Source organism: Sinocyclocheilus grahami, unplaced genomic scaffold (assembly GCF_001515645.1).
Source record: "Sinocyclocheilus grahami isolate Dianchi unplaced genomic scaffold, SAMN03320097.WGS_v1.1 scaffold1606.1, whole genome shotgun sequence".
Classification (NCBI taxonomy): Eukaryota; Metazoa; Chordata; class Actinopteri; order Cypriniformes; family Cyprinidae; genus Sinocyclocheilus; species Sinocyclocheilus grahami.
The window spans coordinates 17,465-44,275 of record NW_015506785.1 but is presented as its reverse complement, the minus strand read 5'-3'; the positions used below and the strand labels follow the sequence as shown (position 1 = coordinate 44,275).

The window sequence follows — 26,811 nt, the reverse complement described above, 5'->3', positions numbered from 1 at the left end:
ATTTTGGGTTTTCATTATCTGTAAGCCATAATCATCAACATGTCAAGAAATAAAGGCTTGAAATAGTTCACTTTATGTATCTATGTAATATATGGGTTTCACTTTCTGAAATGAGTGACAAAAAATATTGATCTTTTTCATGATATTCTAATTTTTTGAGATGTACCTGTATATGCGACTTTGGACATCTTTTTTTTTTTTTTAAAGCAAGGTGGGATGAGTTTTTCCTTTATAAGGTAGCCTAATTTTTAATTTTTACAATGTTTTTGTAATGTATTAATTATCACGGACTGTAAAAAAAATAAATAAATAAATAAAATAAAATAGAACAAGTAATACTAAGACTAGATTTGGTTCGAATAGCCAATATTTTAAATAAATGATCAAAAAATGTTGGTCTTGTTTTTTGAAGCTGCGGGTGCTTATGTGTCTCGCGAGAGTTGTGCTTATGTGTCTCGCGAGAGTTGTGCTTATGTGTCTCGCGAGAGTTAGCGCGAGTGCTCAGTCTCGGTAGGTTCTGGAAGCTCATGCTCGCGCTATGGAGAACGTGAGTAGCTCCTCCACAGATATCACACGTTACACGTTACGAAGACGACGTGGCTTTAAACGCTTGTGCGAAGTAAAGCATGCTAGAAGCGCCGTGTGTTTGAGCGGCTCGGTGTAGCTCGTTACTAACCGCGTCCACGATAGGAAGCTAGTCAGTGAGTGAGCTAGCCGCGCTAGCAGCGGAGCGCGACACGCTGTGCTGTAACTCCTCAGGGTTATCTTCACTCAAGCTGAACATTATATATATATATACACACACACACACACACACACACACACACACACACTAGTACAGATTACCATCTGTGTGAGTAAAGCTGGTTTATTCATGCGCTCGGGCTCTTAGCATGAGCTGCGGTCAGATCAGAGACTGGCTAATTATTATTATTATTATTATTATTAGAATATGTCACGCGAGATTATGCAGTTCAATTGAATTGTTAACTTACTGCACAATAGAGCATCTATCTCCCACAATGCACTGCTTCCACAGCAATGCATCAAATTAATAGTAATAATAATAATAATAATTTAGTGTGTAACGCATAATGCATTGGCAGTGTAACAGAAGATTACAATTTTAACAAAAAACAACATGCTTATTTTTCCAAAAATCTTATCAATAACCTTACAATTAATAAAACACTTAAGAGCAATAAGCTGGAGTATTAACAGCAATAAACACTTATTTGGATATGCAAACTTAGTATCTTATGTTTATTTAAAGATGTAATGGAAAAACTAACTCCAGAGCGTCTCATTTAATGATTTTGCCGTTTCACCCTATATTTTGACACAAGTTCTGTGAAATATTAAAGTAGAGCCCCAGAAATTCTCGTTTTTATTTCTCTGAGATCAAATGAAAGCCTTTTATGCTTTGGGCAGACTAGCTGAGGTTTGCTGTTGTCGAAGCTAGTGTGTGTACAGCGTGTTCTTTCTCTGTAGGCAGCACAACTGAAGGATCAAGGCAACAAGGCACTGAGCGCAGGAGACGTGGAGGAGGCCGTCAGGTGCTACACAGAGGCCCTGACCCTTGACCCTTCCAATCACGTGCTCTTCAGCAACCGCTCTGCCGCCTATGCCAAGAAGGGCGACTACGACAGTGCGCTGAGAGACGCCTGCCAGACCGTGACGATCAAGCCGGACTGGGGCAAGGTGAGCCGGCGTCTGCCTCCCGGTCTCTTTCAGACCAGTGAGCGTACATTTTCAAATGTCATCTTTTTTAAGGGTTACTCAAGAAAAGCAGCTGCTCTGGAGTTCCTCGGGCGACTGGAGGATGCCAAAGCGACCTATCAGGAGGGGTTACGCCGAGAGCCGACCAATCAGCAGCTGAAGGAGGGGCTTCAGAACATTGAAGCGCGGTTAGCAGGTGACGCGTATACCTCCGCATCCACTCGCTCGCAGTGTGAATAAGCATGAAGAGATGCAGTGAAGAGATTCTCTGCTGTTCTTTTCAGAGAGAAAGATGATGAACCCGTTCTCCGTGCCCAACCTGTTTGAGAAGCTGGAGGGCGACCCTCGAACCCGAGCGCTGCTGTCTGACCCCAGCTACAGGGAGCTTCTGGAGCAGCTCCGGATCAAGCCCTCGGAGCTCGGCGCGTAGGTGCTCCGTTGCTGATCCACTTCGTCTTAAAGTGCAGCAATATTTCACAATCGCACGTATTATTGCATTCCAGTTAAATGAGTTCAAGTGATGTTATGTGATGCCGGATTGAAATGGAAGCTCCAGTAAGTGCAGTGTTTAATAGGATAACCCGTAAGGTAGCTGATCTGATGATATGAGGGTGTGTAGAAGACGAGCGTCTGTGCTTGTGGTGTAATCTCCAGTCGTGTGTGTGTGTGTGTGTGTGTGTGTGTGTGTGTGTGTGTAGGAGGCTGCAGGACCCGCGTGTCATGACCACTCTCTCGGTGCTGCTGGGGCTGGATCTAGCTGGCATGGATGAAGAGGATGAAGTGACTCCGCCCCCTCCGCCCAAACCCAGAGAGACGGCTCCGCCCCCTCCGCCGAAAGAGGAGGGGCTGCCGGAGAACAAGAGAATGGTACTCTGTCTGGCTCGTACTGTATGAGTCACACCGGTGCTATTAACTGTGCATTGCATGAGAGAAGAAATATGATGCATTTTATTGCATTCAGAAATAATGCAAATTAAATGTTTATAAACATAAATACTATAGACATTATACTGGCATTTGTTATAAACAACATATGTGTCCCTGCAGCACAAAAGCAGTGTTGAGTCGCTGGGGGATATTTGTAGCAATAGCCAACAATACATTGTATGGGTCACAATTATACATTTCTCTTTTATGCCAAAAATCATTAGGATATTAAGTAAAGATCATGTTCCATGAAGATATTTTGTAAATGTCCTACCGTAAATATATCAAAACTTAATGTTTGATTAGTAATATGCATTGCTAAGAACTTAATTTGGACAACTTTAAAGATGATTTTCTCAATATTTAGATTTTTTTGCACCCTCAGATTCCAGATTTTCAAATATTGTCCGATCCTAACAAACCATACATCAATGGAAATATTATTTATTCAGCTTTAAGATGATGCATACATCTCAATTTCACAAAATTGACCCTTATGACTGGTTTTGTGCTCCAGGGTCACGTTTATGAAGTTATCAAGGCTAAACCTATAAAGTAATTTGTTTAATGCGAAACTGAAGCTCACATAACGCTAGTGATGTAACGGTATGAACATTTCATATCACGATTATAGTGACCAAAGTTATTATCACGGCTTTGTTCAAATTAGATGAAAACGTTCAAAAAGAACTGATACACACACTGAAAACATTTCAATAAGTTTTAGATTTGAAAATCAACAAACAACTAATACAATTAGCAGCTATATGCACTTTTTTTTAGCATAAACATTAAATTAACATTAACATGAAGCCCTAATAACAATAATAATAATAAATCACTTGTGTGTATATATATATATATTATACACACACACAATGTGATTTCCGTTAGTGATCATGTGATCTTCGGTTAGGAGATCTTGTGATGCTTTTAAAAGCAAAGTTGGGGTTGATTTCGAGTTCACATACAAACATAAATAGAACAGGCTAATTAAATTAGTCTATTTTAATGTAAGACAACATATTTTTCGTCAGTGATAGAAATATGATTTAAGACGGTAGTGTAAACAAGTTTAGTTTGAAAACGTTTAATAGTAAATAAGACACAATTAGACAATATTTGAATAAAATAATAATAATAATAAATATTTATTTGCAACAGCTGATGGTGTGCTGAATGCTGGACGCACGCGCAGCGTTGTCAAGGTAACATCTGGTCAGTCAGTCCCTTCTCCGAGAGAGTTTCACACGCTTCTACGAGACAGTAATGCCCTGCACCCTTCAGAGAACACACCTCAAGGGCTCTGCGTAGGGAGTAGGGCATAGGGATGCTCACTTCTGTCTGGAAGTCGCCGCGTGTCTCTTGTATCACCGCTCTCTCGTTTCATTCAAATGCAGCTTGCGTCTCAGTTTTTGATTGTATTGAAAATGAAATCAGAGGAATTTAGTATTAATACTACTATAATGTTGCTGTAGTGATCATATTGTCCTGACGATTGTTTTGTACACTGTTCAATGGATTTATGAACCGGTAAGATTTCAAAACATTAATCTCAATTCAATATTTCATATCCCCGTATTTATATATTATTTTAGGTAAACAAAAAAATTCATGTAATAAGTTAACTATGAATATACAATACATTATCCCTTAAATGTCAACCTGATAGTTTGACCGTTCGTTCGTCTCGGCTCAAAGCCACTTGCTGTGAACTTTTCTTCGCGGAAGCTTTGCGTTAAACAAGTGAGATAATGAAATATTTAATCTAGTCAATATGTTTTGTCCAATTATTTGCCCAGTTAGTTTTGGTATTGAGGTAAAAGTTGCCTTGCGTTCGCTATAACAGTGTGTGGTGGTGAGAAGATGACTTTGCAGCGACTTGCTTCTTGCAAGATCAGCAGACAGGGTGACCGTCCTCGAATAAACTGCCTTCAGGATGCTTGTAAAAGCCAAAATACGACCAGACCACCGATTTGGTCCTCTTAGATGGCTGAAAAATCTCCCGAGCGCTGTCACTGCCTTCCGACATTTCGTCTCGTGCAAAACAACAACAACAACACCACTGCATGCTGCTTCTGCGTCACACTGATGCTGGCTGGACAGGATTTACCGAGAGTTTTCAAAATTGCGATCAAACGCGGTTTTGATGATAATTACATTTTAAACGGTAATACTAACCGTCAGTGCATTTTATCGTGATTTATCGTAAAACCGGTAATCGTTACATCCCTACATAACGCTCATTCAGCACAAATCCAAATGTTTCCGTGTTTGAAAAGCAGCCTAACGTTTGGTTTCTAGACTAGTATTTATTATGTTCACAAGGCTTTGTGCTTCGCTCATGTAAAACAGCGTCCTTCACGTGACTTAAACTGAGCTGCTTGACTTCTCTGTGTTTTAGTTTTATGATGAACAGGCTGCGATGTCAAGTTAGCAATGCTAGAGATTATGCATGTTTGCATTTTGCATGCTTGACGTTAAATGCATTAACAAGTGGCTTTGGAATATAAATCACGGTGCATTTCAGATGATTATAAATAAATGTTTATGTTCTGGAATAACACCGTCGAGCTCTGCCTGGTGTCTGTGCTAATCCTGATCGTTCCTCCAGGCCTTGAGGGAGAAGGAGCTGGGAAACGCCGCATATAAGAAGAAAGACTTCGCTGCTGCACTGAAGCACTATGGAGAAGCTCTAAAGCAGGATCCCACTAACATGACCTATCTGTCAAACCAAGCAGGTGAGAGTTCTGATCTCAGTCCATCTCGGCTCACTACAGAAAGTGAAAAAGCCCATGAAACATGAAATCACATGAGCCAGTTAATATGCGTTAATGTGTCCGGGACACTGCATAGGCACAACAATAAGCAGATCAATGAAACCACTTTAACTACGAGTGTGTGTTTTCTGTGTCAGCTGTGCACTTTGAAGAGGGCGAGTTTGAGAAGTGCAGAGAGCTGTGTGAGAAGGCCATCGAGCTGGGCCGAGAGAACCGCGAAGACTACAGACAGATCGCCAAGTAAGTGCACCACGACAGAGCTGTGACGTGTTTGTTTGCACCTCTGCACTGGTTTATTTGCGTCTGTTCGGCCGCAGGGCTTACGCCAGGATTGGGAACTCCTACTTCAAGCAGGAGAAGCACAAAGAGGCGGTCCAGTTTTTTAACAAGAGCCTGACCGAGCATCGCATACCTGAAGTGCTCAAGAAGTGCCAGCAGGTCAGCCAGAGCTTGAGTTATAACCATTATACAACACCAAATACTGGTTTTAGCCATTATAGTCAAATGTGAGCATGCAGCACAAAAGCAGTGTTAAGTTGCTGAGGTATATTTGTAGCAATATAGATTTTTCTTTTATGCCAAAAATCATTAGGATATTAAGTAAAGATCATGTTCCATGAAGATAGTTAGTAAATCTCCTACCGTAAATATATCAAAACTTAATGTTTGATTAGTAATATGCATTGCTAAGAACTTCATTTGAACAACTTTAAAGATGATTTTCTCAATATTTAGATTTTTTTGCACCCTCAGATTCCAGATTTTCTAATATTGTCCTCTCCTAACAAACCATACATCAATGGAAAGATTATTTATTCAGCTTTCAGATGATGCATACATCTCAATTTCAAAAAATTGACCCTTAAGACTGGTTTTGTGCTCCAGGGTCTCAAATGAGAGTCAGTGTAGTGAGACTTAAACTCAGAAGTCAGATATCTGTGCTCAGAACTCTTTCTGTCCGCTCTTTTACAGGCGGAGAAGTTTTTAAAGGAACAGGAGAAGCAGGCCTACATCAATCCAGATTTGGCACTGGAAGAGAAGAACCAAGGCAACGACGCCTTCCAGAAGGGTGTGTGAATGAGCCGGTTTAGCGTTCTCGGATCTAATAAGACTGGTGTTTCAATGGTTTATGTTGTGATTTGGTTTGCTCTGTGGGTGTGTCATGTGCAGGTGACTATCCTCTGGCCATGAAGCATTACTCGGAGGCCATCAAGAGAAACCCGTATGATGCCAAGCTCTTCAGCAACAGAGCTGCCTGCTACACCAAGCTGCTGGAGTTCCAGCTGGCCCTCAAGGTAGCATCTGTAAATATTAAGCTGCAAAAAGACTATTCAAATATGCATCCTGCGTGTCTCTGTGCGAATGAAAGGTGCAAAACTAACACTTAGCGTCATATCATAGGCACACAGAAATTTAAAGGTAATAATAAACATAATACTGTTCTGTTGTCAGGACTGTGAGGAGTGCATCAAGCTGGACCCGAGCTTCAGTAAGTGCGACACGCTCTGTTAGCACAGCTAGTCAGTGGTTTATTTGCAGACGCCTCACACTGTGCACTCTTCAGTTAAGGGTTACACGCGCAAGGGAGCGGCTCTCGAGGCTATGAAGGACTTCTCTAAAGCGATGGATGTGTACCAGAGAGCTCTCGAGCTGGACTCCAACTCTAAGGTATGAAGAGCTGCTGGTGATGCGAGCTTTCCTGAAGGACTGCAGATGTTCTGACATAATCTTTGTCCTGTTCTGCGTCTCCACAGGAGGCCAGCGAGGGCCTGCAGCGCTGCGTGGTGAGCCAGGCCATGCGTAACGACAGTCCCGAGGACGTGAAGCGGAGGGCCATGTCTGACCCGGAGGTGCAGCAGATCATGAGCGACCCTGCCATGCGCTTGATCTTAGAGCAGATGCAGAAAGACCCGCAGGCCCTCAGCGAGTGAGCAACCGGGTTTTTTAAACATAACAATGTTAAACGTATTTTAACCTATAGTGCATTCAAAAGATAAGATAATATAAGTAAGATGGAAAATGCACGTTTTTTTATATTTTGGATGTATTATAGGCTTCTCACTGGATCTAGCACGTTTTTTTAAAGAAACATCAAATATATATATATATATAAAAACATTTTTTAAAACACATTTCAACCTATAATTAAAAAAACTTGCATTTTCCTCACTGCAAATGTGTAGTGGATAAAAACCCCCCTCCAAATTCTCATTATTGTAATGTGTTCTGAGGCTTTTTCTGTTATCTACTGTTAATTTAGTCTTAGTCATGGGGGCAAAAAGCTCGTCAACAAACATTTTTCGTCATACTTTTCGTTAACGAGCTTTTTTCCCCCATGACGTAAGACGAGACGACAGTAAGGTCAATAAATGATAACTGACTATATCAACGTGCGGTATCAATGACGATGAAAGACGAGACTACAGCGTATTTTTAAAAATAAAAACTATACCAAAATTTTAATTTTCGTCAAACAAAACAGACAACACATTACTGCACGAGCTTTCATGAGTGCGGTTGCCAGATATCAAGAGTCTAAATCCCCAAATCACAGCTTCTCTGTTAAAAGGATGCATTTGGTGTTCTGCTTATTTTTATTCAATCTGGCAACCGGCACGGAAGCGCCGATGACGATCTGCGTGCGAGATGTTATGAAATAAAATAAATGAACCGCTGTTGTTTTAATAGAGAAAGATTATTGCAATTTGGAATTACTATCAGGAATTTTACTGTTAAAATAGTTTTTGCCCATTTTCGTGATGTAGACGGAGAGAGTGCATATCAAAAATCGTTGATATTGATTTAGATATTACGTAGCCTGTAATGAATCTGCACTAGATGAGATCAAATCAAATCCACATTCTATTGTGCTTGATGGTGAAGAGCAATACCTTGACATTTCTCAAATAACAACAAGCTTTTCGATTGTAATTTTGAATTATTATTTTTTTTATCAGTTTAACTTATTCAGCATGACACATGTGATGGTTTTCATTCACTAAAGCTAGACTTAAACAAAAACAGGACAAGCTTGACTAGAAACGATAATAACTAAAAAAGCACATCCGACGCAGGACTAAGACTAAATAAAAAATGACACAATAAACACAGCTGTTAATATTTTTTTAAATGGTGCTTTCTTGACGGTCTGTATGAACACAAACATTCAAATACACGTGAAAAGATTAAAAGCAACAAAATGAATAGAAATGAAAAGACGGCAAAATAAAAATACTACCAGAATTCATGCAAAGAGAGAAATGAGAATTCGGGGGGGAAACCTAATTGTAATGAAAACGTCAAATACAAAACAAAATCTTTTCTTCATAAATATGTCTAGACTTGTTCATGAATTTGTGACATTCATATAATTCAAATATTTCTTCTGCTGTTTTCTTCCGTCCATCTAGTCATCTAAAGAACCCCGTCATCGCTCAGAAAATTCAGAAACTGATAGACGTGGGGCTAATAGCGATCCGGTGATTAAAGAAACCGCAGAAAAAACAGGACATTATTCATCTGCAGAAGAGCGGCGGCTTTCCAAACCAATCATTCTCCACCTGACCCTCTCCTCCACTTGACCCAATAGAGAGAGAGAGAGAGTGTGTGTGTGTGTGTGTGTGTGTGTGTGTGTGTGTTTTAAGCCTTAATTAGATTAATGTGGCTCAATCAGTCTTTCCTCAGCGTTCACTAGTGTCAGTCATCATGGCTTTCAGACGGTTTATTCACGAAAGGAAAAGTTTGAGAGCGTCTAGCCTTAGATACATTACTGTGTTAACAGAGTGGGTTTGAGCCTTCATATCAAAAACACTATGTTTATGGTTTGTATTTATTTGATTTTTTCTGCATCTCAGTATTTGGCAGATTAAATGCAGATGTTCTGGTTTGGAGGAGAGGGCAGGGAAGCATTGTGACATTAATCCTCTCATAGGCCTGTAGAAACCTGTCTGTCTCTGAATGTGAATGCATGGCTGTTGTTGGACTCTGTAATGCTCTTCTGTTGAGGGCTCGTTCATGCCACCTGTTTGCCATCGATTAACTGACTGTGATTTCAGCTTCACCGTATTGTAAAGCAGCATCAGTTTAATAAAGTTCTGGATCCATGAAGCTGTGTGACTTGTGTGTGTGTGTGTAACTCGACATGCATTCATCGTGGGTTTTACCGCTACGTTTGCATTATGCAGGTTGAGGTTACAATGTGCAGTATACGATCACATCACAGTGTTTGGGATACTGTATCTTGACCGTCAATTTTCAGCGTGATTTGACTACGAAGCAAAATCCGCTGCCATTTTTACTATCGCCTTCACACATTGGCTGTGTTCATGCTACAGTCTGCTATTAAAATAAAAAAGTATATGAATAGGACACGCATTATGCAGTTTCAAACAGTTCTGTGCTGCATGAGTTAATTTTGTGCATGATAATACAGTGTTGTAGTCGGAGGCTACCATCAACAGTTTGGTTACAAACATTCTTAAAAATACAAAAAAAAAAGATTTTTTTTAAATTCTTACAAATTTTGGTGTTCATCAGAAGACAGAAACTCGCACAGGTTTGGAACAACTTGAGAGTGAGTAAATGATGACTATTTTTGGTGAACTGTCCCTTTAAGGAAGCAGCTTCTGACCATAGAACAACACATTTCTCAGGCTCTTTGTGTTTTAAACTGCAGTTTGAACAATTCAGTAAAACTACACTAACAAAATGTTATTAGTGGCAAAACATTCATCCTCCAAACTATGTCTTTACCCAAATATTCTGCTATGTTGATTTATTTTGCATTGCTGTCGGGACGGTTTTCGTGTGAAGTTTGGGTGGGCGATGTGAGCTAAAATTCATATCACGATATTTTACACTGTCCGGGCGATGTCTATATTATATTGTGATATGAGAAAAAAAAACTACAGGCAAAATATTTTAACCTTATATAACTATACAAAGTGAGGGATTGGACATTCTTTTTTTCCTGTGCCATTGTTTTTCTCAAAAAGTGCAAACGTGCAACATGAGGTAGGCCTGTATGAATTAAATTAAATATTGTGTGTTTGAGTTGGCCAGTGGTTCCCAAACTTTTTCTGCCGGGCCCCCTTTCGTAGTTAAACATATTTAAAAAAAAAAAATCTTTTTTTTTTTTGGAAAGTCTCTTGCTCACTAAGGCTACATTTATTTATTAAAAATACAGTAAACACTGTAATATGGTGAAATATTGTCAATTCTAATGATCTATTTGAACGTTTTAACATTTTCAGCATCATTACTCCAGTCTTCAGTGTCACATGATCTTCAGAAATCAGTATAATATGCTGATCTGCTGCTCGAGAAACATTTCTGATTATCAATGTTGAACACAGTTGTGCTGCTTAATATTTTTGAGGAAACTATTTTTTCACGATTCTCTTATGAATATTTGAAATTGTTCTTTGTGTCAGAGCGCTGGAGTTCGTCAGGAATAGAACCGCATCAGTTTACTGTCATGGATTTGTCGCATCCACAGCAGAACATCACTGGGTTCCCTTTTTCTTTTGTCTCATCGCGCCGCTCGCGTCTGCTGTAGACACCTTGTTTTGGTATTTGGGAATCTTAAGTATATTCATAATCTGCTTTACGTTTTTCTGGTGCTGGAAGTCATTTCACAAACTGGTAACTTTCATGCTTGGAGCAGAACCATGCATCGTTCATTTATATTTCTACATGGCTCCCTGCAATACAACTCTGATTCTTCAATCGCGCCATCTAGTGGTCTGTTATTGATAAAGCCACAACTGCTACAACTGATAACGGAGCACTCAAGCGGGTACTGCGAGTCATGTTGAGGTCATTAAAATGTCAAATTAATATTTTGCATTCATTTATTTACTTATCAGGCAGGTGGCCGCATGATAAGCAGGAAAATTACGCAGTGTAGTCTATCACCTTGCAGAGGTTTATTTAGCAAAAATAATCTGCTGACTGTACACGATCCCTCAGTTTGGGAACCACTGGAACAGGCGATTTGCGCTTTATTAATTTGGTCTGTTACGGTGCTCTGTGTTTGATTACTAATGACTGTGTAGTAGGGCGTTGCACACGGAGGACAAAAAACGTTCAGCCTCGACTCTTTATCGTCATTTGTATTCAAATGTGCAAGGCGTACCAAATTGAACAAAACAATATAAATGCAAAATTTGAATGAATGAAAATATAACCGTATCCATGGTATAGCAAAATCCATATCATGGAACAACATAATACGTTGTTCCCTTCTCCCGTCAAGGGTTCTGGAGAGAAGAGTGCAGGTGGCGGCCGCTAATAAAGGAGACCCCTCCCTTTCTCCGTCGACCAAACTGTGTCATGCAGTTGGGGTGAGTTTATGGATGAAGCGATCGCTCGTCTGTTAGAGGAGGACGGAGAGGAGGAGGATGACGATGCGATCCTACCACCGATGCCATCTCGTCCGGGAAGCACGTTAAGCAAAGGTTCCCCGGCCTCGGCTGAAGTGGAGCTCGACCAGAGCTTTTTCTTCTGCCTCCACTTCACTGCCAGCACATACTGAGCGCTTAACATCCTCAGTTTTTCAGAAAATCTATCATTCCTCTGCTCTGGCAGTGAGGGCTCTGAATGCTACCTCTCTCCTCACTGCTTATCAAGCAGAGCTCATGGAGGAGACAGGGAGACAAATGGATGCTGGGTCACCAAACCCAACTCTCTTGGAAGAGATCTGCGTTATTGCCAATCTCACCCTGAGAACCTCCAGGGGCGCAGTCTAGAGCTGCGGCCGCAGCATGGGCTTGGCAGTGGTGGGCGAGCGAGCTCTCTGGCTAGGACTTTCAGGGCTATCTGACAGAGAGAAAGCTGATTTCCTGGATGCCCCGGTTGAGCCCTAAGCCCTTTTCAGAGCATCAGTCACTGCTATGCGCCAGCGGTGTGATCTGAGGAAGCAGGAGGGTGAGGCTTACCAAGCTTGCCTCCCCCGAAAACTCATTCCTAAGGCTTCTCCATTAGCACTCTCTGGTTTTGATGCCCCCCTCAGAAGTGGCCAGCCGGCTTTCAGGAGCCCCAGACCTCCCCAGCCTCAGCAGACTGAGGCACAGCCTAAGCCAGCACAGCCAAGGGGAAAACCTTCCTTTGCAGCAGCGGCGGCTAGACACAGACCGGTGAACCCTCAGGGAGGAAAGAAACGCTGGGCAACCTAACCCGTCCTCATGTTCTGGACGAGGGGACGAGAAACAGCACTCGTGGAGTATCTGTTGTTATCCTCCCTCAAAAAGAGTGGTTATTTTCTCCCCCTCCCGCCAAAAGAAGGCGTTGGACTTGGGAACGGTTTAAGGAAATGTCAAAAAGTTCTCTTTTGACCAGTTCAGGTGTGGAGTTGGCAACAGTTTCCCCCAGTGCCCCACAAATAAGTTCTCCCCCCTCCACCCACGGAGTTGCCGGAAAGGGCAGAGGGCAGTTCACAAGAAAATATGTGTGGTGTGAAAATAAAAAAAAAATCCCTGTGCATCCAGGCAGTGGGTCGATGGCACAGCAAGGTTTGAAAATAAAAACACAAAACCAAAATTACTCAATTCAGAGCTGCAATCTCCAGCTCCCCCGCTCCCCCGAGTCATTAGTGTGCGAGAGCCGCTGCGGTCCGCTCGCTGATCACACGGAGAGCTGGCGCGCAGGCGCAGTACACCCCTGGGTTTTATCTATGATACTGAAGGGTTATCGTCTACAGTTTGCTGTAAAACCACCAGTGTTCAACAGTGTGTTGATGTCAGCCGCAGAAGGGGAGTCTGCTCAAGTTTTAGAGGAAGAAATAGCCGCTTTAATAAGGAAAAGCACAATTTGAATTCTGCCGCCGGAGGACAGCCAGCAAGGCTTTTACTCCTGGTACTTTGTAATTCCCAAGAGAGGGGGACGTCGCCGTCCCATTCTGGATTTGCGGAACCTCAACAGACACCTCAGAAAATACAAGTTCAGAATGCCCACATTCAAAGCGCTGTCACATTTTATTAGCGAGAAAGACTGGTTCACCTCAGTCGATCTGGAAGATGCATATTTCCATATAGACATCTACCCGGCACACAGGAAGTCCCTAAGGTTTGAAAAGCTGCCTGGTGCCCACGCAGGAGATCTATCTAGGCCTCAGACTGAACTCAGATCGGTATCAAGAGTTTCTGTCAGAGGAGCGCTCAAGTCAGGTCAATTCGCAGCTGTCTATCCCTTTTTCAAAAAAGGAACAAAGTCCCATTCAGACTGTGTTTACGCTTTCTGGGGCTAATGGCCTCAACAGTCTCGGTTATTCCTTTGGGACTGTTGAGAATGAGAGAGTTTCAGAATTGGACAGTGGCACAACACTTTTGTCCAAAACGCCACCTCAACCACAGAGTGATGGTGTCACCACTTTGCATGCATGCTCTCCGTTATTGGAGAAATCACTCGTTCCTCGAATCAGGGACTCCGCTGGGTGTAGTTTCCATGAAGAAGGTGATAATGATGGATGTGTCGCTTTCAGGTTGGGGTGCAGTGTGCGAGGGCAGAATAGCGAAAGGGAAATGGCCCGTCTCGCTGCAGAGCGCGCACATAAATTACCTAGAACTGTTAACGGTGTTTCTAGCGTTGAAACATTTTGTGCTGTTTCTGCGGAACCACCATGTTTTGATCAGATCAGACAACACGACCACGGTGGCATATATACTGTAAATCGCCAAGGGGGTACACGCACCCCTAAGCTTCACAGTCTGGCACAGAAACTGATTGTGTGGCACAGGAAACATTTTCATTCATTACGGGCAACGCACGTCCCGGGAATAATGAATGGGGGGGGGGGTGGATCTCCTGTCCAGGAGGAATCCTTGGTATGGAGAATGGACACTCCTCCCTCAGGTAGTGGGCCAGTTGTGGAAGAGATTCGGCCGCTCTGCCGTATATCTCTTCGCATTGCACGAAAACACTCACTACCCTCTGTTCCTCTCGCTAGTGAGAGACAGTGTGCCTATGGGTGTGGATGCCCTGGGGCACCCGTGGCCAAACGTACCGCTTTACGCGTTTCCTCCGCTAAGTCTGATCGTACCAACTGTAAGAAGGGTAAGGGAGTGCGGTCACTCAATTTCCCCGAACTGGCCGGGGAAATTGTGGCTGACAGAGATAATGCAGCTCCTATGCGACCAGCCCTGGCCTCTCCCGATTTGCAGAGACCTCCTCTCACAAGTGCGTGGGGAGATTTTTCACCCCGCCCCGGATAAAGTTGTTCTTTGGGCTTGGCCCGTGAGAGGTCAAACTTAAATGCTACTGGGTTGCCTCCGAGGGTGATCGAGACAGTTCAGAATGTGAGGGCTGCCTCGACGCACTCTGCTTACGATAGGAAATTAAATGTTTTCGAGCAATTGTGCGCGCATAAGCACATTGTTCTGTTTCTCTGCTCTGTCGCAGATGTGTTATATTTTCTGCAGGAACTTTTGGATAAAGGCAGAACTTTTTCTACCGTTAAGGTGTATCTCGTGGCGATTTCTGCGTGTCAGGTGGGGATTGACAATAACACTATGGGTCGATGCCCGCTGATATGCAGGTTTATGAGGGTTGCACTGCGTTTGAACAGGGTGTCAAAACCACTGATTCCGCCGTGGGATCTGTCTGTGGTCCCTGTGATCTCGTACATCTTTTGAACCTATAGAGAGCAACGATCTGAAGCTCCTTTCATCTGCTAAGCGGGTTAGTGAACTTCATGCTTTGTCAGTTCATAACTCCTGTATGCAGTTTGCTATGGATTACTCGAGAGTGTCTCTCAAAACTAATCCAGCGTTCGTGCCTAAAGTGAGCGAGTCAGCTCTAGCATGTAATCCAGTGGATTTATTCGCTTTTCATCCGCCGCCCTTTTCGTCACCAGAAGAAGAGCGGCTTCACTGTTTGTGCCCTGTCCGTGCGTTACGTTGCTATGTAAACAGAATGAAAGTGCTGCGGAAGAGTAATCAATTATTTGTTTCATGGTCTGATTCTCATATGGGTAAACCTATTTCTCGTCAGCGCCTGTCCCACTAGGTAGTGGAAGCTATTATATTGGGCTAAAATAGAATGGGTCTTAGTCCTCCGGAGGGGCTGAGGGCTCATAGTACCCGAGGCATGGCCACCTCGTGGGCTTTGATTAAGGGCATTTCAATTCAAGACATTTGTGCGGCAGCGAGCTGGGCATCACCACACACTTTTGTCAGATTTTATTGACTGGATGTAACAGAGCCATCATTGGCTCATTCCGTCCTAAGTGAGTAAAAAAAGAAAACACTCGTACAGAGGACGTTTTTTATTTTTCAAATATCCCGTTCTATTCTGTGAATAATGGAGGTTTTCTTTCTTATGCTATTACACATCACTGAGTTGGTTGACATGCCTGCTTCGGACAGCATATCTGCAATACGGGAGTTGTCTATATCCCATAGTGAGATACCGAACGAATGTTTGAAAGATAACTAATGTTAGGGGAACGTTCTGTGTTTGCTGGGAGGTTGTTGTAACTAACGAAGAAAAAAAGAAAGAAGCATGGATCATAAATTCACGGCAAACCTCTGGGAATCCCTGGGCGCAGAGCTGAGACATAAGAGAAACGATGTTCTTTCGCAAGATGCATGAAGTCACATGAAGATACATTTTTAACCACTAGAGGGCCAACAGTTTTTTTTCTTTCTTTTTTTCACATTTTTCTGGCCCTTATTTGTCATTCTAAACAACTGATACAACAATGGTAATGGATTTTGATCACCTTTGGAGAAAAAAAGCAAAAAGCCATTATGGTGGTGCTGCAAAATCTCCCCAGCAGGCAGCACTGTAGTTACCTGTATAACTGATGATGAATAAGTGCAGTAATATCAAATGAATATAAGTATAAGTCAAATGAATTAAACTATGCTGAGGCAGCAGAAGTCTTCTAGATGGCTTTGTTTCATTTTAAAAGAGCATCTCTGTCACAGGAAGAGGAAGAGAAACCTATTTACGGTCAGCTGAAGCCTTGAGAAATCAGTCTGAAAAAGAGAAGAGCCATTGACTCGCACAGACAGAGAAAGACAGAAAGAGAAGAGGGAGGAAGAGAAGAGAAGAGGGAGGAAGTGACAAGTTCTTGACAGAGACTGATAGAAATTGCTGGAGACCAAGGGCGTAGTCTGCACATCGCTTAACATTTTTTGGAACCACAGCCATACAAGGTAAGAAACAGAAAGAAAAAAGAAAAGAAACACGAGAGAAAGGAAGGGTGGGATGTTCTGTCTGAAGGTGTAGAAATGAGTAGAAATGAGAGGGACACGCGCACGGGCTTCAGGCCTAGAGAGTGCACCGCAGAGACACTAGCTTTGTTCTGTCATCATGATTTCTGGATTTACTTTAAAATATCCCTGGTGCACTGCTGCATGTGAATGAACATTTATTTGTAGATCTGTGGGTAGAGTTAAAGGAAAGCTAAGGTCTCTGATCACATTAAACCCACACAGCATGTTTATTTCTTTCTTTTTCTGAACACTTGCATTAATGTTTTTGACAATTATGTATAATTTTATATAATGTAAAGTTGACTTTTTATTTAACGTAAATTTATTTTACACAGAATAAAACAATCAAGCAAATTTTAGAGAAGAACAGAATTGCTGGGAAAGTAAAGGGGGGGGGGGCTTATGCAAAGTACTTTTAAACAAGGCAACATTTAAATTAGATTTCGATTTAAATAGTTTATATATATATATACGTGTGTGTGTGTGTGTGTGCACGCGTTTTTGTGACAAATGAGGACATAAATGTGTATAATGACAAAGGTATGACAGGTATTACAAGGAGAAGGTGACTTTTCAGGACATTACCCCATGTCCCCACTTTTCTAAATGCTTATAAATCACACAGAATGGAGTGTATTGAAAATCTGAAATAGCAGAAAGTCTCCTGTGAGGGGTAGGTTTAGGGGTAGGGTTGGTGTAGGGCAATAGAATATACGGTCTGCACAGTATAAAAACCATTACGCCTATGGAGAGTCCCCACTTTTCACAAAAACAAACCTGTGTGTGTGTGTGTGTGTGTGTGTGTGTGTGTGTGTGTGTGTGTGTGTGTGTGTGTGTGTGTGTGAGAGAGAGTGTGTGTGTGTGTGAGAGAGAGAGAGTGTGTGTTGTAGTAATGCATTACTAAGTAATTCATTAGTGTAATTTACTTAGTTACTTCTGATACAATTACATTACTGTATAAAACAGACTATAAAACAAATCTGTTTAAAACAATAGTGGATTTAACAGTTAATGTTCAAATGTATGTTTTAATGGAAGCTCCTTTAAATATACTTTTGTCAGTTCAAGAATAATTGATGCAATTTTATGTTATTTATAAGAAAGAAGCAGACCCATTTCATGTCTATTCTTGTATTGTTCAGCTGATCGGGGTTGATAAGGGACTTAAAAGGTCATTAGTAATAGGTAATGTCATGTTATTTGTCAGGCACCCATCTGTAATAGTGCTGACTAAAGCATGTTAAACAGAGTAGATGTGAGACTATAGAAAGGGAATAGCAGAGATTGTGGAAGCGTGACGTCTCTCAGCATCTCTGCTCAGATCAGAATGGCAGCCTGGGACCTGTCTGTCACTGTGGAGGAACTGGGACCGCAGGCCCCGCCTCTTAAAATCAGTGTCACCTCAGATCTGCACATCGGCGGAGTCATCCTCAAAGTCGTGGAAAAGTCACGTGAGTGGATGTCTGATGTCTGTGATTTTAAATCATATGGTACGTTTTTGCTTTAATGATTTCAGACTGAGTCTGAAAGTGTCAAATATTTCAAAGCCAAGTCAAGCATCAGATACATTTTGTAACAGTTTTCTTCATGCTGCAGGTTAATACTGCAGTCTCAAAACCAGTCACAAGGGTCAATTTTTCAAAATTGTGATGTATGCATCATCTGAAAGCTGAATAAATAATATTTCCATTGATGTATGGTTTGTTAGGATCGGACAATATTTGAAAATCTGGAATCTGAGGGAGCAAAAAAATCTAAATATTGAGAAAATCATCTTTAAAGTTGTTCAAATGAAGTTCTTAGCAATGCATATTACTAATCAAACATTAAGTTTTGATATATTTACAGTAGGACATTTACTAAATATCTTCACGGAACATGATCTTTACTTAATATCCTAATGATTTTTGGCATAAAAGAGAAATGGATAATTGTGACCCATACAATGTATTGTTGGCTATTGCTACAAATATCCCCCAGCGACTCAACACTGCTTTTGTGCTGCAGGGTCACATTTAAGTCAGATTTTCAGTTTCTTAGAGTTTAATTTTAGTTTGTCAAGACATAAAATTTAGTTCCAAACCTAACATATTGACATCATCACCGAATGCAATTCTCTCGTTTTCTGGCACATTCTTCAAAGCATCTTCTGTTGTGCTCCACAGAAAAATAAATCTAATCATATGGGTGCTGACAGAATTTCCTCTCTTCTGCAGAAATCCAGAGGGACTGGTCCGATCACGCTCTGTGGTGGGAGCAGAAGCAGCAGTGGTTACTGAAGCCGTCCTGGACGCTGGATAAATGTGGGATTCACGCGGATGCCCGGCTCTGCCTCACATCTCAGCACAAGCCCCTGCGGCTGCGTCTACCCAGCGGCATCACCTTCCGCCTGAGAGCCTGCTTCTCCAGCCCCGTCTTCCGCTCCGTCACCGGCATCTGCAAACTCCTGAGTGAGTGATGAGCTCAGATCTGGGCTTTTAGATTCCAGCTACACACAGACTGAGAAAACGCTCTCATTCATGACCAGGACTGCTCAGTGTCTGCAGCTTTTCCAAACAACTGCTTCTGCTTTCTTTAGACATTCGTCACCCAGAGGAACTGTCCCTGCTGTGGCCAGTGGAAGAGAAGAAGAGAAAGAAAGAGAAAGATGTCGAGGAAGAGCTGTATGACATCACACGCGCACCGCTTCCTTCAAGTGAGCAATTCGTGGATGCACATAAACACAAGACACAACAAATATAAGACCCAGGTCAAAGTATGCTTACACACAATAAAGAAATACAGAGAGAAATATTCATTTATTACACACACAAGTAAAGGTCAGCTGAAGCTGCTCTGATATGTAATATATGTTTAGACATCTGTTCATTTGTGCACTTGCAGGCAGCATCCCAAAGCTTGCTAACGGCATGCCTGCGTTCTTCGCTGAAGCGGCTGAAACTGAGGCTGTGTATAAGATGCTGGCGGTCAGTCAGCCTGCTCCGGCCCCAGAGACCATCGCTAAACTGTACCGCACAACTAACATAACGGAGAAAGCACACATTAACAGCAGGTTGGGTAACACCATACAGCATGACTGAATTCAGTGCAATACTGCATACGGTGCATGTGAAAATAATGGTAATCTGTGCTGATCTCTGCTCAGGTGGCTGGATTCGTCCCGTTCTCTTCTACAACAGGGAGTCAGAGAAAATGATAAACTCATACTGCGTTTCAAATACTACACCTTTCATGACATCGCGCCACAGGTGAGTACAGTATGACGCCAAACCACATCAGAGCTGCCCACAGCCGTCCATCATGTGATTATTCTGCCATAATTCCTAACCTGAGACATTCTAAATGTAAATAATATTTCCATATTCAAGCTGCACCTTCCCAATCCAGCACACACCTTCTATTCTTGATATGTTTCAGTTACAAAACAGAGATTTCCGTTTTTAGTAATTGTGTCCCTGCAGCACAAAAGCAGTGTTAAGTCGCTGGGGGATATTTGTAGCAATAGCCAACAATACATTGTATGGGTCACAATTATACATTTCTCTTTTATGCCAAAAATCATTAGGATATTAAGTAAAGATCATGTTCCATGAAGATATTTAGTAAATGTCCTACCGTAAATATATCAAAACTTAATGTTTGATTAGTAATATGCATTGCTAAGAACTTCATTTGAACAACTTTAAAGATGATTTTCTCAATATTTAGATGTTTTTGCATCCTCAGATTCCAGATTTTCAAATATTGTCCGATCCTAACAAACCATACATCAATGAAAACTCATTTATTGATGATGTATAAACCTCAATTTCAAAACATTGACCCTTATGACTGGATTTGTGGTCCACGGTCACATATACAAGCATAAACTTAATAAAATAATGAAAATATTGTCGCAGAAACGTACTTTCTTTTAATGTAATTTGGTCAGACTTTGATGATGCCTCTAACTCAGACATGATCATGAATTTTCCCAAAGCATTTTAAAAAACGCATTACATAAAATGCATGAAGAGTTGTATTACACACAGTTAAAAACAGTGATACTTTTATTTGCATTTGATTTAAACCTGGACTGTCTCAGGCTGATGCGGTGCGTGTGACGCAGCTGTACGAGCAGGCGAGGTGGGCTGTCCTGCTGGAGGAGACTGAGTGCACCGAGGAGGAGATGATGGTCTTCGCTGCCTTACAGGTATCGCTGTCTAACACAACGAGCTCAACGCAAGTGTAGAGTTATGTTTTTATGATCTCTGTGTGTGTGATCACATCAGTACCACATTGGGAAAGTGTCTCTGATGGAGCAGTTCGTGACATCTTGTCCAGCGATGGAAGATCTGGATTCAGCTCTACAGTGTCTGGAGGTGAAGATGGAAGGAGAGAGCAGTGCGGACGACATGCTGGTCAGTTCCATGACGTATACACAGTCCTTCCAAAGACAGCTTTATACATGCACCATGACCATAAGGTGGACATGTTTACAGTTATACTAAAAGGCCTTTCACTTTGCAATCAGACGACAGAAGGCATGGAGCAGATTGAGCACAACGGGTTTTTCAGCAGTTTTGATCATGCTGATAATTGTAACAATAATAATAGAGGCCTTACAGATACAGTATCATCACTTTGAGGCTCCAATATGATGCAGTAGGCTTTATATACTTCTGTAGGTGTGCTAGTCACTTACAGGTACAGTAGGGCTCATCTGAAATGAACTGTGGGCATCTCTAACATCTCAAGTGTCCACACAGGAAACAATGACGGCTCCAGAACTACACGACTACTTGAAAATATTCAGGTAAGACACAAATCCCAGCTCCCCTCACACATACATTCCTCACTTCTCCTGAGACTCAAGCAATTGATAAATACCACAATATAGAAATCCAGCCGCTTTGAAACTATGTGACTACTTATGCCTATGTGCTTTCACCTTTTCTCAGACCGAAGAGGCTGACACTGAAAGGGTATAAACAATACTGGTTTACGTTTAAGGAGACGACCATCTCCTACTTCAAGAGTAAAGAGGAGAGCTGTAAAGAGCCCATTCAACAGATGAGCCTTAAAGGTGATCACACTCTCTCCGGAAGCATGAATGTAAACCCAGCACAGACACACGATGCACAACTCTTTCTTTGACGCAGGCTGCGAGGTGGCTCCGGATGTGAGTGTTGCCGGGCAGAAGTTTTGCATCAGGTTGCTGATTCCCGGGCCTGAGGGCATGAACGAGGTCTACTTGCGCTGTGAGCATGTAAGTCAACGATCGTCTGTGCAGAACAGCTCCACCGGCATCAGTGTGCGTGTAGCGGCCAAAACAAGTGTTATGCTTTTTGGTTGTTCATTTACATGACGATGTCGTTTTGGGGCCTGGGACCGTTATCGTCTCCATGTAAACTACGACAACACGGATTTGTGAAAGCGGCGACGTCATGCGTGTGCGTGTCACGTGTTCAGACTATAGGACCGTGCACAGGTGTGTAGTGTTTGTGGCCTGGCATGCATTACACGGATCAGAGCGAACAGGGATCGTTTTGACAACGTTGTCGTCTGTACATGAAACCTTAAAAAATGAAAAAAAGAACTTTCTTTGTGCTAATTTTTTAGTTAAATCTTTCATATCCTAAGTGATTTTGACTGTGGTATTATTGTTCCTATTAGCAACCTGTTTCAGAAACGGACCCAGCTCGGTTAGAACTTTGTTAAAGCTATTCAGTTTTACTCAAGCATTTTGTGATGCTTTGTAAGCATTTAGTTTTGTTTTTTGGCAATGCAACTAATGCATTATCTAATTAAATATGAATGAATTTGCATTTCAAGAACAGAAATATAAACATTGCTTAAAGCCAGGTTCAACACTCCTTAAATATATCCACACAAAAATATTCTGTAAAAAACAAAAAACAAATCACTATATATTTTAGGAACAAAATTGTACAAAATGTTTAATATTTATAGACATAAATAGTTCAAATATATATATATATATATATATATGTGTGTGTGTGTGTGTGCATAGAAAATAATCAGCCCCCTTTAAAAATAATCACATTTTGTTGCTTTGCAGCCTGAAATGAAGATGGACACATTTTTTGTTTTATCAGCTGTATTTTTACAACTTATAACCCTCCTTATAACATCCAACTTCTAACATCCAATTGAAAGATAAAACACCAACATTTTTTGACTTAATCTGACAAAATGTTTTTGTAACAGCTAAAATTGTAAGTGGCCATAATGTTTCTGGTTTGCACACACAGACTCTTGAGTTTACAGAGGATTGTGTAAAAGCAAATCCAATACGCCGCCGCGGGTGAACGTGTCTTATTCATGAATGATGTACAAGTGGCCAGACCTGTATGTCCTAGTCTTTACAATATAATTAGGCTTTCCAAAACAATCAAAGCCTAAGCAGATCGTAAAGACCAGCTCGGATGGATGAAAGTATCAATACGTTCAGCTGGCACAGCTCTGGAGATACGGCCATTCGGTTCTAAACAGCCCAATAAATACTCTTAAACCAGATCGGAGGAATCTGATTGGCCGATGCACGCCTGTAGAAGCAGGCTAACACACTGCAGAGCATCGTGGCTGTTACGTACAGTGTTGTGTCTCGGTCGTGTTCTAGGAACAGCAGTACAGCCGGTGGATGGCAGCGTGCCGCTTGGCCTCCAAAGGCAAGACTTTAGCGGACAGCTCCTTCTCCAGTGAGGTGCAGAGTATCCAGTCGTTCCTGGCCATGCAGAAAACCACACCTAGCACTAACACGGCTCAGACGGATGAGAGCATCAATACACACAGCCTCGTCTCTCCACGCTACCAGAAGAAGTACAAACCCAAGCAGGTAGCACATCTGTGAACTGGTTAATTACTGCATTACTGACTATAAGTACTACATGTCAACAGCCGGTCATTAGAGTATCTGTTTAATATCTGCTAAGAGCTGTCAATTGATTCTACTAACCCTAACTCTAACTTAACAGTCTACTAATCCTCTAATGGGAGTTAGTTGACATGTAGTTATAGTTAGTTTAAAGTGGACTCTAAAATGAAAGTGTGGTCTTCTTCTCTGTAATTGTTCAGCTCACGCCGAGGATCCTGGAGGCCTATCAGAACGTAGCTCAGCTCTCGTTAACAGACGCCATTCAGAGGTTCCTTCAGATCTGGCAGGCTCTGCCTGACTTCGGCCTCGCTTATGTTGTAGTCAGGTGAGTTTAGTCAGGTGAGCCCTGTAGTTTGGTTTGGAGGGAACACCAGGGGCCTGTACCATAGTGATGGCAGAACCAACTCAGGGTTACAGGATTAGTTTTGAGTTGACAAACCGTGTTGCTACCAATTAATTTGGAGCTGGAGAAGCAGGGGAGTGGCTTTATTGTGTCAGAGGTGTGCCAAAGTTGGGTTTGAGCTCTCTAAACCAGAACATAACCTGCTCCGGTTAGCTGTGGAGCGCGAGTTACTAATAGTCTAGTGGTGTCATTTTATGCATGAGGTTCAGATCCTGATATTATATATGCATGCAGTGGCAAGCGAAAGTTTGGGAACTCCTTGCAGAATCTGTGAAAATGTGAATAATTTTAACAAAATAAGAGAGATCGTACAAAATGCGTGTGATTTTTTTATTTAGTACTGTCCTGAGTAAGATATTTTACATAAAAGATGTTTACATTTAGTCCACAATAAAAAGAAAATAGCTGAAATTATTAAAATAGCCCCGTTCAAAAGTTCTTCATACTGTGTGTGGTTACCTGATGATCCACGACGATGATCCACGTTTTTTTGTGTTGTGATGGTTGTTCATGAGTCCCTTGTTTGTTCTGAACAGTTAAACTGAGCACTGTTCTTCAGAGAAATCCCCCAGCTCCTGCAGATTCTTCAGTTTTCCAGCAGCTTCTGCATATTTGAACCCTTTCCAGCAGTGACTGTATGATTTTGAGATCCATCTTTCCACACTGAGGACAGCTGAGGGACTCAAACACAACTATTAAAAAAGGTTCAAACATTCACTGATGCTCCAGAAGATAAAACCATGCATTAAGAGCAGGGGGTGAAAACTTTTGAACAGGATGAAGATATCCAAATTTTTCTTATTTTGTTGAAATATCTTTTTTTTTTTTCATTGAGTACTGCCCTCCAGAGGCTACAGAAGATACTTGCATGTTTCCCGGAAGACAAATTAAGTACAATTTACCCTGATCTTCAAATTCCAAAAGTTTTCACCCCCCTTAATGCATGGGTTGTCCTTCTGGCGCATCAGTGAATGTTTGAACCTTTTTTAATAGTTGTGTTTGAGTCCCTCAAATTTCATCAGTTTTGATTTTAGACATCATCCGTGCAGCATCCACGTAGTTCAAGTGCAACTTCTTCTTTTGGGGATTTTCAGTGTGAGCTGTGATCTAAGAAGGTTGTAAGTGACCTCAGAAAAAACGACGCATATCATTCCTGCAGGTTTAAGGGTTGCCGCAAGGATGAGGTGCTTGGCATTGCCAATAATCGTCTAATCCGCATTGACCTGAGCGTCGGAGATGTTGTGAAAACCTGGAGATACAACACCATGAGGCAGTGGAACGTCAACTGGGACATCAAACAGGTCATCCGTCTTTAGTTGAGATTTGTCTCACGGTGATATAAATACCACTGCGTAAAATAATACATTCTTCCTGTATCTGTACCAGGTTGCCATCGAGTTTGATGGCAATGTGAACATCGCCTTCAGCTGTGTGACAGCAGATTGTAAGATTGTCCACGAGTACATCGGCGGCTACATCTTCATGTCCACGCGCGGTCGGGAGCAGAGCAACACTCTGAACGAGGAGCTGTTTCACAAACTGACAGGCGGCCATGAAGCGCTATGAGAGAAATACACATCTGTGCACCTATGGACTGAAGAGTGTTCATGCATAACCTAAAAAGCATACACATACAGATATGGCCATTCGTGAGTGCTTCCCTTGAAAAACACTATGTTGTCTTGTGGGACCTGAGGTGTTTCGTTTTCTGACATTTAGCAGTGTGGCAGTTCTCTGTCGTCTTGTTTTCATTGGCTTTGATCATTCATGTCTTGCAGTTATTAAATTTTACTGTCAAAGCTGGTCAGCCTTTTGCTTTAATTCTGATGCATCTGATTGCTTAACTTCAGAGGTCAAGGTTTCGCGATGTATTAATATAGTGTGACAGTGTATTGTGTTAAACACAGTGTTGCTAGGCGAGGAAAGTGCAGCTGAAGCGCTAGAGAGGATGCATGTGGTGACAGCATTAGTCAGGAAACCACAAGCAGTGCGTGCAGCAGAGTATGCAGAGCAGCATCCGGTGCACTCAACTCAATCCTGCAGACTTCAGTTGCAATCATAAATAGCAAAAACATACATAGACACCTACTCAGCAGTTGTTGTTGTTTTTTAGATGTGAGACTCAATGCAATTATATTGCATCTCCTAAAAAACGTGAAATGTAGTTTTATTTTCCTGTTTACTGTTAATAACATCAGACCAGAGTATATGTGTGACCCTGGAGCACAAAACCAGTCCATTTTTCGAAACTGAGATGTATGCATCATCTGAATAAAGCTGAATAAATAAGCTCTCCATTGATGTATGGTTTGTTAGGATCGGACCATATCTGAAAATCTGGAATCTGAGGGTGCAAAAAAATCTAAATATTGAGAAAATCATCTTTAAAGTTGTTCAAATGAAGTTCTTAGCAATGCATATTACTAATCAAACATTAAGTTTTGATATATTTACAGTAGGAGATTTACAAAATATCTTCATGGAACATGATCTTAATATCCTAATGATTTTTGGCATAAAAGAGAAATGTATAATTGTGACCCATACAATGTATTGTTGGCTATTGCTACAAATATCCCCCAGCGACTCGAGACTGCAGGGTCTCACACTCAGCAGCCTCTCAGAAAGAAAGCATCCCTTTTTCAGGTGTTCTCAGTGCCACGTCTGGACCCAGTTTGTGAAACAGTGTGTGTGTGAGCGAGGAATCATGATGATCTTCACACCACTGAAGCTCTTTTTACAGAAGGGAGCGGCTCCTGAGGGAAACACATGGTGTGATGTTACATTGTGGAAATATGCTCCAATCAAAGTGCTCCGATGAAATATCACCGTGCACAACTTTTTATTTATTTTTGGACTGCCAATGTAAGTTTCGTCTTCCTGAGAAAT

The 26,811-nt window shown here is 41.7% G+C and overlaps 2 protein-coding genes across 3 annotated transcripts; both read left to right on the top strand.

Moving 5' to 3' along the window:
* Positions 1-461: 461 nt before the first annotated feature.
* LOC107571522 (stress-induced-phosphoprotein 1-like) lies at positions 462-9,533 on the top strand. Its single transcript, XM_016257841.1, has 14 exons — positions 462-547; positions 1,492-1,701; positions 1,774-1,915; positions 2,004-2,145; positions 2,418-2,586; positions 5,261-5,387; positions 5,564-5,666; positions 5,744-5,864; positions 6,399-6,495; positions 6,597-6,721; positions 6,879-6,915; positions 6,991-7,094; positions 7,181-7,353; positions 8,837-9,533. The coding sequence occupies exons 1-14, from the start codon at positions 539-541 to the stop codon at positions 8,907-8,909; spliced, it is 1,632 nt and encodes a 543-aa protein (XP_016113327.1). The 5' UTR covers positions 462-538; the 3' UTR covers positions 8,910-9,533.
* Positions 9,534-16,434: 6,901 nt separating this feature from the next.
* On the top strand, positions 16,435-26,151 carry LOC107571525 (fermitin family homolog 3-like). 2 transcript variants are annotated; one of them, XM_016257846.1, is made up of 15 exons: positions 16,435-16,582; positions 17,964-18,093; positions 18,859-19,092; positions 19,221-19,337; positions 19,526-19,694; positions 19,788-19,890; positions 20,727-20,834; positions 20,914-21,042; positions 21,391-21,437; positions 21,583-21,707; positions 21,784-21,890; positions 23,265-23,480; positions 23,720-23,844; positions 25,082-25,223; positions 25,309-26,151. In XM_016257846.1, the coding sequence occupies exons 2-15, from the start codon at positions 17,970-17,972 to the stop codon at positions 25,486-25,488; spliced, it is 1,926 nt and encodes a 641-aa protein (XP_016113332.1). In that variant the 5' UTR covers positions 16,435-16,582; positions 17,964-17,969; the 3' UTR covers positions 25,489-26,151. The 2 variants fall into 2 exon arrangements, with proteins under 2 accessions (XP_016113332.1, XP_016113333.1); XM_016257847.1 differs by having other exon boundaries at positions 17,951-18,093.
* The last annotated feature ends 660 nt before the right edge of the window (positions 26,152-26,811 follow it).